Raw genomic sequence first — 13,733 nt, forward strand, 5'->3', positions numbered from 1 at the left:
CCTCCCTCAGCTGCTAACCCAGAACCACGTCACAGGTACAAACCTGCACAATTCCTCTGGCAAAGACCTACCGCATCCTGGCTAACCTAACTGTCCTTCTTTACAGAGAAATCTGTGTGACCAGTGCTGGATCTGTTTCTCTGCAACTTTCATATAACCTTGTTTTTATTTCAATAAACAGTCTAACTTGTCATTTGCCTCCATTGTGTTCTGCATGTGGGTTAGAAATCTGAATCCCATCATGACAAAACACTCTGGCCAACAACCTAACCCAGCAGTCCACCTCCGGAGGATGATGAGTAACAAGGAGTTTTGATTCAAGGCCACGACTCCACCCTCCGTGAGTTTAACACACGTTTGGACCAGCAAAATCAAACTTTACAGGAATTAGCTGGCTACCTCAACAATGCTAACCCCAGAACGGAGCCAGCTCAACTTCTGGTTCCGGAGTCAAACCCGCCTCAAAGGTCAGACTCAGTTCCATCATTTCCTGAATTCTGTCCGTCACTTCCAGAGAAATATTCAGGCATTATAAGTAAATGCAAAGGATTTCTTTTTCAATGTAGACTGATTTTCGAACATTCTCCAGCCAGTTACTCTAAAGATAGGAGAAAGATTAGCTTCATTCTTTCTCAATTGACTGGAAGGGCTCTCGAATGGGCTGAGGCCTGATTCCCCTCTGAATCCAGTTTCAGATGTACTTCCGAACAATTTATTAAAGAATTCTCGCAAGTCTTTAACCAAGACTCTGATAAATCCATTGATTCTCAAGCTCTGCTAAGTTTAAAACAAGGTAAGCGGACTGAAGCAGATTTCTCGATCGACTTCCGGGACAAAGCCGCAGCTTCTGGTTTCTGTAAAGAGAACTTTCCACTGGTCCGCTGAGGCCGAAGCTGCCTTCAATAAACTTAAGGCTCTTTTTTCTAGTGCACCTATTCTCATTCAACCTGACCCCTCTAAACAGTTCATTTTAGAGGTGGATGCATCTGACTCTGGAGTGGGAGCAGTCTTATCCCAACAATCTGACTCTGATAACAAAACTCACCCATGCGCCTTCTTTTCCCGCAGGCTTAATCCAGCCGAACAAAACTACGATGTTGGCGATAGAGAACTTCTTGCCATAAAATTGGCTCTGGAGGAGTGGCGGCATTGGCTAGAGGGTGCTGACCACAAAAATCTTTCGTACATCCAGTCTGTCAAAAGATCAAACCCACGTCAATCCCGTTGGTCCCTTTTCTTTTCCTGTTTTAACCTCATCATCTCCTACAGACCTGGTTCCAAGAATGTTAAACCTGACTCTCTCTCTCGCCTGTACTCACCTGATAAACCTGAAGAACCTGAATCTGTCTTGCCTGCCAGCTGCACCGTAGGGGCTGTCTCCTGGGAAATCACTGACCTGATCAACCTTGCCTTAGTCTCTGAACCTGACCCAGGAAATGGACCTCTAAACCGCACGTATGTTTCTACTTCTGTAAGATCCCGATTAATTCATTGGATGCATTCTGGCAAGTTTTCAGCACATCCAGGTGTCAGCAGAACCATCGCCCTCATCACTCGCCGTTTCTGGTGGCCGTTGCTCCACAAGGACGTAAAAGAATATGTTCTGGCTTGTCCCATCTGCGCCAGAAACAAACCATCCCATCAGCCTCCCTCTGGTCTGCTCCACCCATTACCTGTTCCGTCTCGACCCTGGTCCCACATAGCAGTGGATTTTGTAACCGGCCTCCCTGTCTTCAAAGGGTATGACAACAATACTCACTATTATTGGTGGTTTTTCCAAGACCTGCCATCTCGTTCCCCTCAGGAAGCTTCCTACGGCTTTCCAAACCGCACAGCTTCTCATAAAACACGTCTTCCGACTCCACGGCATCCCTCAGGAGATTCTGTCAGACAGAGGTCCCCAGTTCACAGCTCAGGTTTGGAAAAAATTCTGCTCTGCACTCAATTGCAAGTCTTCTCTCACCTCAGGTTACCACCCTCAATCCAATGGACAAACTGAGAGAATGAACCAAGAATTCGAATCCACTCTCCGTTGCCTGACCTCCACCAACCCTACTGACTGGAATCTATATCTGCCATGGGTAGAGTATGCTCATAACTCACACAAGTTATCTGCAACTGGTCTGTCCCCATTTGAAATCTCTCTAGGATATCAGCCACCACTTTTTCCTTCCGATGAGAAAGAGATCTCCGTCCCGTCAGTCCATCATCACATCCGCCGGTCCCACAAAATCTGGACACTATATCAGCCCTGAACCGCACTTCTGCCCAGAATAAGAGGTTTTCTGACCGCAAAAGACGCCCTGCACCCACCTACTCTCCTGGACAACAGGTTTGGTTATCCACACAAGATATTCCATTAAAATCCATGTCCCGTAAACTCTCTCCCAGGTTCATTGGTCCATACACCATCGCCTCTGTCATCAATCCGTCTGCCGTCCGCCTGAATCTGCCACCCTCACTCCGTATCCATCCAACATTTCACGTTTCTCAAGTCAAACCTGCCCTGACCAGCCTGTCTGATTCTCTGACTCCCCTTAAACCTGAACTTGAACCTAATCAGTTCTTGTCTTCTCTGCCTCTTAGGAAGAAACCTGATTGAACCCTGGAACTCTGGAAGAGTTTCCTCTGCTGAAATCTGCCTGCCGGCTCTCAGGAGCTCATCTGAAGAAGCTAACTGTCTGAACCTGCCTGCCCGCCCTCAAGAAGAGGATCAGAAGAAAACTCTGGATCTGAACACTGATAGGTCTGAAGTCAAGCCCTGCCGTTGCTTAGCCCTCTGCCAACTTCTAGCCTCTGGACCCACCTGGTTCCCTCCCTCAGCTGCTAACCCAGAACCACGTCACAGGTACAAACCTGCACAATTCCTCTGGCAAAGACCTACCGCATCCTGGCTAACCTAACTGTCTCTCTTTATTAGACTTATCAGTTAGACTGTTTATTTCAATAAACAGTCTAACTTTTCATCTGCCTCCGTTGTGTTCTGCATGTGGGTTAGAAATCTGTATCCCATCATGACACTTTGGAGCTAGAATCCTTATACACTAGATTGATCCACGCCACAAATTATTTCCCAAAGCCCATTTCTATTAGTGTCTGTCTCAGAAACACCCAGTCAACTTGATCAAATGCTTTCTCAGCATCCAAGCTGAGAAACATTGACGATTGTGTGTCTTCTCGTGCTATTGTCTGCAGGTTCAGGGCTCTCCTTATGTTATTTGTTCCTTGACGTCCTTGTATGAATCCTGTTTGATCTGGTTGTATTAATTTCTTAATATTTTTTTGAATCCTGGTAGCTATTATGGAAGTCATAATTTTATAATCCACACAGAGGAGACTTATAGGGCGATAACTGGTACATTGATGGGGGTCCCTCCCATCCTTATGTATTACCGTTAATATGGCTTCCGACCATGAATTTGGGGGGTCTCCTGATTTTTAATATGTAATTATAAAATTTACATAGTATGGGAGCGAGTTCATGCACAAACATTTTGTAGTTTTCCCTGAAAAGCCGTCCATTCCTTGTGATTTATTGATTTTTTTAATTTGGTGATGGTTTCTCTAATTTAATTTTCTGTGATAGGTTCCGTTAACTTTTTTGCATCCTCACTAGATAGCTTATTCAAATTTAGGGGTCTTAAAAACTCTGTAACTTTTTCTTCCTTAAATTCCAGTTGTTCTGCTGTATATAAAGTGTCACCCTTTCCCATTTGTTTGTGTTTGCTTGTCAACTTTTTTATTTCTGATGTCTGAAATGATTGTCTATTCCTAAATTAATCTTCATGGTCACAGGGCCATGGTCTGAGATGATGATTGGCTCAATCGTGCTCTCTTTTACCCTATGCAATTCAGTTGCATAGCATATGGTAAAAGAGAGTTGCATGGGAGTTATTCAAGATCTATCCTCAAATAACTCCCATGAACATTGGACAGAAACGTGAAATCTCACATTAGGGTGTAGTTGACGCCACATATCTACTAGACCTAGTTCCATCATCATATTTGATAATGCCTTTAACATTTTAGATTGGGATTTTCTTATTGTAGGTAACCTGTCCAACTTTGAATCCAGGGTAGTTAAAGCCTTTGCAATTTGGATGAGGGAAACTAAGGGTTAAATGTTCAAAAGAGTTGTAAGACTGAAAGATTGTTCCTCCTCGCCCAGATTTCTGGGTTTGTTAAAATTTAAACAACTTGAATGAGTTTCCTCATTTATGCTCACATAATCCTCTTGCTGCAGCCAGGTTTCTGTAAGGCAAAACAAATCAATGTGATTATCACAAATCAAGTCATTAACTAGCAGACTTTTAGAGGCAAGAGATCCTATGTTAAACAGACCACATTTAATCATTTTAACTTTTTCCCCAATTGGAGTTATTTTGATTTTAATTAGATTATCATGATTTACTCCTGTAGCAATCTTTGCCAATTAATTAGAATTTGGTCATTGGCAAGACACTGTCTGGATGGAGTAAAGAGTGGGTAACAGTAGAAAAGCTGCAACTATGACTCCGCTTCCTGGTCTGCACCCTGGGTGTTCATCAGTTGTGCATCAGATGAACACAAGAGGGTGCCACTAATTACTAAAAATGTGGAATTTTGTCATTGGCAGAGCTAAAAAGTTTAGAGATCTTCATAATTTTGTACTGTCAACAGCAAAAATTCCAGCATTAGATTGAAGCTCAATGAGCTCTATTTATGTGTTGGATCCTGCTTTGGAAGATAAAGTTTTAAGAGTTGAAGGCCGGCTTTATACTATGGTACCAATCTAGCTAACATTTAGCTTCTATGATAAAGTTCTGTCTTATTCCCAGTGTACACTTTCAAATCTCTCACCTTTTGTCTCTCTGGATTTTCAGGTTAGAACGGAGCTCTCTTGGAGTGATCCTTCAGCGTCAAGTTTTCTTGTGACCAACCTCCGCTACCTGCTCCCCTGTGCAGCTTCGCTACACTCTGCCTACCCGCTCTCGACCGCCTCTGTGACAACTCTCGCTCCTCCAGCATGTGCCTCCAGCCACCTGCACAGACTGTGGCTGTTTTTCCCCAGGGACTCACGGTTCTTCCCCATCCAGCTTGGCTGAGTTTTCCAATAAAACTTCTCCCTTCAGTTTGTGTCCGTGCCTGATTCTACATGTGGGTCAGAAAGGTTCAGCCAGATATGACACAGGCGAAGTGAAACATATGATAATTCTGACCAAAGAATAACACATCTCCAAGTTAATCCTCAGGTATTTTCATCAAGTTCTTGGACATGCAGGACGGGCACATGCACTGTAAGCCGTAAGGAAAAGGTTCTGGATTATAAAGGGAAATTCTCCTGTGAGAAAGGTTATTGGTGAGTGATGCATCTGCAGGCAGTATAACAGTCAATCCTTAATGCAAAAAATCTCTGACTTGCCAGTTGCATGGATTCTCCCAGAAATTTCGCCATTTTGTAATACTGGGGTTGATTATTTCGGGCCATTTAAAGTTAAAAAAAGGAAGAGCATGCTGCAAGAGATAAAGTGTTTTATTTCCTTGCCTGGCAAGTCGAGCCATCTGTCTAGAGATTTCAGCTACTCTGGAAAAATCTAGAAATAAGTAAAATCCGTCAAACTGAGTGTATTTACCTTTATTTTGAGAAGGTAAATGTATTATGTCTGTAAAGTATTTTCACTCTTAGAATAAGATAATTAGATAATATGCACTTGAAATAAGACAATGCAATTCTTCCATCCATCCATCTTCCTCCGCTTATCCGGGGTCGGGTCGCGGGGGCAGCAGCTTAAGAAGGGAGGCCCAGACTTCCCTCTCCCCAGCCACTTCTTCTAGCCCCTCGAGAGGAACCCCAAGGCGTTCCCAGGCCAGCCAAGAAACATAGTCTCTCCAGCGTGTCCTGGGTCTTCCCCGGGGCCTCCGGTGGGACGTGCCCGGAACACCTCACCAGGGAGGCGTCCAGGAGACATGCTAACCAGATGCCCAAGCCACCTCAACTGGCTCCTCTCGACGTGGAGGAGCAGCGGCTCTACTCCAAGTCCCTCCCGGATGACCGAGCTTCTCCCCTATCTTTAAGGGAGAGCCCAGCCACCCTACAGGGGAAACCCATTTCCACCGCTTGTACAGTATCCGCGATCTCATTCTTTCGGTCATGACCCAGAGTTCATGACTATAGATGAGGGTAGGAACGTAGATTGACCGGTAAATTGAGAGCTTCGCTTTTTGACTCAGCTCTCTCTTCACCACGATGGACCGGTACAGCGCCCACTTCTCTGCAGACACTGCGCCAATCCGCCTGTCGATCTCACGAGTAACGGTGGTTTTAAAAATGTAAGGAATAAAAAGTACAGATACTTGTGTGAAAATGTAATGCGTAGAAGTCAGAAGAAGGAAGAAAAATAAGTAATGGAGTAAAGTATAGATACCTAAAAAGTGTACTTAAGTACAGTAACAAACTATTTGTACTTCGTTACTTGACACCTCTGTTGTTGTTATTGGATATCCATTGTTAAACAAGAAATGCATATCAGTTCGAACATGAGACCATCAACACACCGTAGTAACATATGGAATTCAAGAAATTGCGTTGTTGCGTGCTGCTGTGGGTAAGTCAGAGGAAAGTTTGTGTTGGGATCTGGAGGTCTGTCCACCTTTCTCCAGCAGAGGGCGCCCTAGGTCTCCTGGAGCTGAAGGCTGACGACCACACCTGAGGCTCATTGGCTCATCAGGAGACCAGCATTTAAGCAGCGGCAGGACAACACTCCAGTGCCAGAGTGTTAGGCCGTTATGGTTAGCAAGCCTGAGCCAACCAACCTGTCTGATTCTCTGACTCGCTTGATACCTGAACCTGAACCTAACCAGTTTTGTCCTCTCTGCTTCCTAGGAAGACCTGAACTGAACCCTGAAACTCTGGAAGAGTTTCTTTTCTGCGTTACCTGTCTGATCTCAATAGATCATTGGATAATCGAGTTGTCTGAACCTGCCTGCCCGCTCTCAAGAAGAGAACTGGAGATAACCTCTGATCTGAACACCGAGAAGTCTGAAGTCAAGTCCCGCCACTGCCAAGCCCTCTGCTCACCATCTGCCTCTGGGCCCTCCTGGTTCCCTCCCTCTACCGCTCAGTCAACTACTGAACAGGTACAGACCTTCAAACAACCAAACCTGAAACCCAGCTAACTGAACTGTCCCTCTCTGCAGAGAACCCTGTCATGACCAGTCCTGGACCAGTCCCCAAATCAGTCTTTATTATTATCATTGTGTTTTCTAATAAACAGTTAAACTTATTCTCCGGGTCTGAGTGTATTCTGCATGTGGGTTAGGTCCCTTAATCCCACCATGACAGAACACTCTGGCCAACAAACTAACCCAGCAGTCCATCTCAGGAGGATGATTGAAGAACAAGGAGCCCTTATCCAAGGTCACGACTCCACCCTCCGTGAGTTCAATACACGTTTGGACCAAACTAACCAAACTTTGCAGCAATTATCTCAGAGATGCTACTCCCAGAGCGGAGCCAGCTCAACTTCCGGAGCCAGACCCGCCTCAAAGGTCAGAACCTGTTTCGTCATTTCCTGAATTCCGTCCGTCACTTCCTGAAAGATTTTCTGGTTTAACTGATAAATGTAAAGGTTTCCTATTCCAGTGCAAGTTAATTTTTGAACATTCGCCGTCCAGTTTTTCCAATGACAAGAGAAAGATTGGTTTCATCCTCTCTCAATTGACCGGACGAGCCCTTGAATGGGCTGAAGCCAGATTTCCCTCAGTTTCTAGTATAACTTGCACCTTCGACGAATTTATAACAGAATTTTCTCAAGTTTTCAATCATGATTCAGACAAATCAATTGATTCCCGAGCTCTGCTAAGTTTACATCAAGGCAATAAAACTGTAGCCGAGTTTTCGATCGACTTCCGTGTCACAGCAGCTGCTTTCGGGTGGAACGAATGCGCGTTGAAAAGCGCTTTCTTGAAGGCTTTAAATGAAGAAATAAAGGATGAATTAGCCACCATTGACGAGCCAGCTACTCTGGAGGAATTAATCAGGCTTACAATCCGTTTGGACAATAGACTTCGAGCCAGAACCAGAGCCAAAGTAAGGAGCCATGTCTATTCTGTACCTGCCTCATTTTCTAAGAGTGTTTCTGTTTCTCCTGTTTCATCTTAAATCGACCCCAGACCTAAGAGTCGTAACCAGCCTGTTTCTGTTCCTGCCTCCTTGACTCATGGCATCTCTCCCTCCACAGCAACCTCTGATGTAGAGCCTATGCAGGTCGGTCATACCAGACTCATGACCGAGGAAAGGCAAAGGAGATACAAGGGGAATCTCTGTATGTACTGTGGTGAGCCCGGCCATTTTGTCTCCACCTGCCCAGCTAAGGTAAAAGCCGGGGTCCGCCAGAGGATATGAGGAGCCTGGCGGACCATCTACAATCTGAAATATCTCCTCATCTGCTACTACCTGTACTATTCATTGCTGACCAAACCCTCACTTTGTCCGCATTCATAGATTCTGGTTGTGAAAAGAATCTTATAGACTCTAACCTGGTTAAACAATTAAACATTGAAACCATTCCCTTGAAGAAACCTCTTAGAGTTTCAGCCATAGATGGAAAAAAGTTGCATCAAGTCACACACCAAACTCAGACTCTTGAACTTCTGATCTCTGGAAACCACAGAGAGACCATATCCTTTTTTGTTTTCCCATCTGCCTGTTCGTCTCTAGTTTTGGGATATGAGTGGTTAGAACTACATAACGCTCACATAAATTGGGCAAAGAAACACATAGTATCCTGGTCTGCCTCCTGCCATGTCTCCTGTCTTCCGTTCCGCAGCGCCATCTATTCAGTCGCCAAGCAATCGAAGGGAGGTTGAACCACCTGATTTGTCCTCAGTTCCCTCTGACTATCATGATCTGGCACCAGTCTTCAGCAAGGTCAGTGCACTCTCTCTACCTCCTCACAGACCATATGACTGTGCCATTGATCTATTACCTGGGGCTCCCCTCCCTAGCAGTGGACTCTTCAACATCTCCAAACCAGAAAGGGAAACGATGGAGAAATACATTGAGTCCCTAGCTGCCGGGATTATTCGTTCGTCCTCATCCCCTCTTGGTGCTGGTTTCTTTTTTGTAGGGAAAAAGGATGGGACTCTCCGACCATGTATTGATTACAGGGGACTCAATCAGATAACTATTAAAAACAAGTATCCCTTGCCTCTGTTAGCGTCTGCGTTTGAACCCATTCAATGGGCTACTGTGTTTACAAAACTGGATTTAAGGAATGCCTATCATCTCCTCAGAATGAGAGAAGGAGATGAGTGGAAGACGGCCTTCAAGACCCCTCTAGGTCAATTTGAATACCTGGTAATGCCTTTTGGTTTGACTAACGCTCCGGCCTGTTTTCAAGCCCTGGTTAACGACGTATTGAGAGATTTCCTTAACATTTTTGTTTTTGTTTATATTGATGACATCCTGATTTATTCCAAGAATCTGTCTGATCACAAGAAACATGTCCGCCTGGTTCTCCAAAGACGTCTCGAAAACAAGCTTTTTGTCAAAGCTGAAAAGTGTGAGTTTCACCAACCTTCTGTCACCTTTCTAGGATTTGTGCTCGAGGGCGGGCAGGTGAAGCCATCAGAGGACAAGATTAAAGCTGTTCTGGACTGGCCTACCCCCGAGAATCGCAAGCAACTTCAAAGGTTTCTGGGTTTCGCAAATTTCTACAGAAGATTCATCAAAAATTATAGTCAGACAGCCCAGCCTCTCACCGCTTTAACTTCTGTCAAAAGAGCTTTCCACTGGTCAACTGAAGCTGAATCTGCATTCAAGAAACTCAAGGCTCTTTTTTCCAGTGCTCCTATCCTGATTCAACCTGACCACTCTAAGCAGTTCATCTTAGGGGTGGATGCATCTGATTCCGGAGTGGGGGCTGTGTTGTCCCAAAAGTCTGACATTGATCACAAAACTCACCTTTGCGCCTTCTTCTCTCGCAGGCTTTCCCCAGCAGAGCAAAACTACGATGTCGGAGACAGAGAACTCCTGGCAATCAAATGGGCTCTGGAGGAGTGGCGGCACTGGTTGGAGGGCGCTGAACACCCCGTGTTGGTATGGACCGACCATAAAAACCTGTCCTACATTCAGTCTGTCAAGAGGTCCAATCCACGTCAGTCCCATTGGTCTCTGTTCTTTTCACGATTTAATCTGATCATCTCCTACAGACCTGGATCCAAGAATGTTAAACCTTACTCTTTCTCACGTCTGTACTCACCTGATAAACCTGAAGAACCTGAATCTGTCTTGCCTGCCTGCTGCACCGTAGGGGCTGTTTCCTGGGAGATCACTGACCTGATCAACCTTGCCCAAGATTCTGAACCTGACCCAGGAAATGGACCACCCAATCGGACGTATGTACCCTCTTCTGTCAGATCTCGTCTAATTCACTGGATGCATTCTGCCAAGTTTTCAGCCCATCCAGGAATAAGCAGAACCATTGCCCTTATCTCTCGCCATTTCTGGTGGCCGTCCCTTCACAAGGATGTGAAAGAATAAGTTTTGGCTTGCCCCATCTGTGCCAGAAACAAACCATCCCATCAGCCTCCTTCTGGTCTGCTTACTCCATTACCTGTACCATCTCGTCCCTGGTCCCACATTGCAGTGGATTTTGTTACCGGCCTCCCCGTCTCCAAGGGTATGACAACAATTCTCACAATAATTGACCATTTTTCTAAGTCCTGCCATCTTGTTCCCCTCAGGAAACTCCCGACAGCTTTTCAAACTGCACAACTACTCATAAAGCATGTCTTCCGACTCCATGGCATACCTCAGGAGATCCTGTCTGATAGAGGCCCCCAATTCACAGCCCAGGTCTGGAAAAATTTCTGCTCTGCCCTTGATTCTAAGTCTTCACTCTCTTCAGGTTACCATCCTCAATCAAATGGACAAACAGAGAGGATGAATCAGGAACTAGAATCCACTCTTCGTTGCCTAACCTCCACCAACCCACAGTCAATTTCTCCCATGGATTGAGTATGCCCATAACTCTCACACTTCATCTGCAACCGGTCTGTCCCCTTTTGAAATCTCCATAGGTTACCAGCCACCTCTGTTTCCCACCGATGAAAAAGATATATCTGTTCCGTCTGTTCAACACCACATCCGTCGCCTCCAGAAGATTTGGAAGGACACCATAGCCACTCTGAACCAGACATCAGCTCAAAACAAACGCTTCGCCGATCGCAGACATCGCCCAGCTCCCAACTATTCACCCGGTCAACAGGTTTGGCTTTCCACACGCGATATCCCGTTAAAATCCATTTCCCGCAAACTCTCCCCCAGATTCATCGGTCCATACAAGATAGCCTCCGTCATCAACCCGTCTGCCGTCCGCCTGCACCTGCCACCTTCACTCCGCATCCATCCTACGTTCCATGTGTCTCAAATCAAGCCTGTTCTGACCAGCCCTTTGTGCCCTCCGTCCGACTCCCCTCCACCCGCCCGGGACATTAATGGTCACCCTGCCTTCACCGTTCACCGGATCGTGGACTCCCGTTGCCGGGACTGCGGTTGGCAGTACCTGGTCGTCTGGGAGGGCTACGGTCCGGACGACCGCACCTGGGTTCTGGGATCCTTCATCCTGGATCCCTCCCTGATCGACGACTACCGTGAGTCTCTGCCTTCTACATCCTCTGGACCGCCAGGAGGCAGTCGTTGAGGGGGGGGGGGTACTGTTGGGATCTGGAGGTCTGTCCATCTTTCTCCAGCAGAGGGCGCCCTAGGTCTCCTGGAGCTGAAGCTGACGACCACACCTGCGGCTCATTGGCTCATCAGGAGACCAGCATTTAAGCAGCGGCAGGACAACACTCCAGTGCCAGAGTGTTAAGCCAGTTACGGTTAGCAAGCCTGAGCCAACCAACCTGTCTGATTCTCTGACCCCCTTGATACCTGAACCTAAACAGTGTTGTCCTCTCTGCTTCCTAGGAAGACCTGAACAGAACCCTGAAACTCTGGAAGAGTTTCTTTTCTGCGTTACCTGTCTGATCTCAAGAGATCATTGGATAATCGAGTTGTCTGAACCTGCCTGCCCGCTCTCAAGAAGAGAACTGGAGATAACCTCTGATCTGAGCACCGATAAGTCTGAAGTCAAGTCCTGCCACTGCCAAGCCCTCTGCTCACCATCTGCCTCTGGACCCTCCTGGTTCCCTCCCTCTACCGCTCAGTCAACTACTGAACAGGTACAGACCTGCATTATCCTTCAAACAACCAAACCTGAAACCCAGCTAACTGAACTGTCCCTCTCTGCAGAGAACCCTGTTGTGACCAGTCCTGGACCAGTCCCCAAATCTTTATTAATCATTGTGTTTTCTAATAAACAGTTAAACTTTTCCTCCATGTCTGAGTGTGTTTTGCATGTGGGTTAGGTCCCTTAATCCCAACATGACAGTTTGCTGCTGTGATATATGTTTGTTCTCATGTATGGATGTTGTTCATGTTTAGGTCTTTACAATATGTCGCTTATTATTGTTTGTATGTTATTTTGCAGTTTTGACCATCATTGTGGGTTTAAAAAAGCATTTTGTTATTATTTCTTGGTTTTTTATTTTGGCGTGAACAACCGGTGATAGTCCAGTTTAGCTCGGTTGAATATTGTTTTTATTCTGACATTTAGGGCTGGAAAGCAGGGAGAGTGCATAGAAGAGGTTAATTTGTTATTTTTCTCTTCTCCCCCAGGTATGTATTTTTTGTTTTAAGTTATTGTTTTTTAAACTTTAGTCAAATTATTCTTTACCCTCTTTAAAATAGCTAGCAGCAAATAGACATCAGAATTTTATTAAATTCCTCTTGGTAACATATGAACACTAATGTTATATCAGTGTTTAAACCCTTAGTGAAAGGGTTGTCCAAGCTTGTTGAAGCTTGTCCAAGCTTCAACAACAGCTCAAAATATGTTACTACAGCATAGCATGCAGTCCATCTTGTTGGCTTGTCTCTACTCATCATCAAAAGACATATTGTTTGTTCTGTCCCTAATCATGCCAGACCAGGAAAGCTTTTTATCCAGTTCAATTTGGAAGGGTTTAGTTTAATCCAGCTGCAGCTCATCAGTCCGGGCAGGCTCTCTTTTGTCTCAGTGGCTCACAGTAGGGGTCCTCTTTGTCTCAATAGCTCATCGAGGCAGGCTTTTTATCCAGTCTGGCTCTATAACTTTTAAAACTCAAAAAAAAAAAAAAAAAAATCAAGAAAAATGTCTTGCAAAAGGTCTGGTGGTTGGTTGCACCTCTGTGACTTTCCATGTGACTGAGGATGTGATCTATATTTCACTGTTGTCTAGAGTAAGGAGGCATCTGCTTTCTGTCACCCCTTTACTAAACATTCCAGCTTAAAGAATGACACAAGGTTTCTCTAAACTCACTCCTATTTAGGCAGAGAAAAGGCACACTAAATATTGCAATATTTCATCACAAATAGACAGAGGAAAACATGCTTTTACAGACCCATAAAGGGCCAGTGCAGCTTGAGAACCCACGAAGAGGTGGCGCAGATAGCAAGGGATGCCAACGGACGGGCCATGGAGACGAGGAGCGCCATCGGAGGGGCCTTAGCAGATATGACTGAGGAACAAGAACACTAAAAGGATCTGACTGTTGGAAAAGAACACTTATAGGATCAAAATGTGATGGTGGGGGCTCTGGCTTAGGGACAGGCTCACTAAAGGTTTCTGGCTCAAGGACCGGCCCAAAAAAGTCAGGAGCCTTCCCAGATC

General features: G+C 45.5%; 1 protein-coding gene across 1 annotated transcript; it reads left to right on the forward strand.

Annotated features, from left to right (window-relative positions):
* Positions 1-7,472: 7,472 nt before the first annotated feature.
* LOC107104748 lies at positions 7,473-11,684 on the forward strand. The gene is made up of 5 exons (XM_015404832.1): positions 7,473-7,527; positions 8,220-8,315; positions 8,808-9,672; positions 9,967-10,136; positions 11,062-11,684. Exons 1-5 carry the CDS (start codon positions 7,473-7,475, stop codon positions 11,682-11,684), a joined length of 1,809 nt encoding a protein of 602 aa, XP_015260318.1.
* Positions 11,685-13,733: the final 2,049 nt, after the last annotated feature.

Source organism: Cyprinodon variegatus, unplaced genomic scaffold (assembly GCF_000732505.1).
Source record: "Cyprinodon variegatus isolate N-32 unplaced genomic scaffold, C_variegatus-1.0 Scaffold1869, whole genome shotgun sequence".
Taxonomy (NCBI): domain Eukaryota; kingdom Metazoa; phylum Chordata; class Actinopteri; order Cyprinodontiformes; family Cyprinodontidae; genus Cyprinodon; species Cyprinodon variegatus.

What these genes read in the sequence shown, in the direction of transcription:
- LOC107104748 (XM_015404832.1), top strand. Translation starts at nt 7,473, where the DNA reads ATGCTACTCCCAGAGCGGAGCCAGCTCAACTTCCGGAGCCAGACCCGC. An exon ending in GAGCCAGACCCGCCTCAAAG is followed by an intron (nt 7,528 to 8,219) that starts GTCAGAACCTGT and finishes CTCCCTCCACAG; the next exon opens with CAACCTCTGATGTAGAGCCT. An exon ending in TGTCAAGAGGTCCAATCCAC is followed by an intron (nt 10,137 to 11,061) that starts GTCAGTCCCATT and finishes AAATCTCCATAG; the next exon opens with GTTACCAGCCACCTCTGTTT.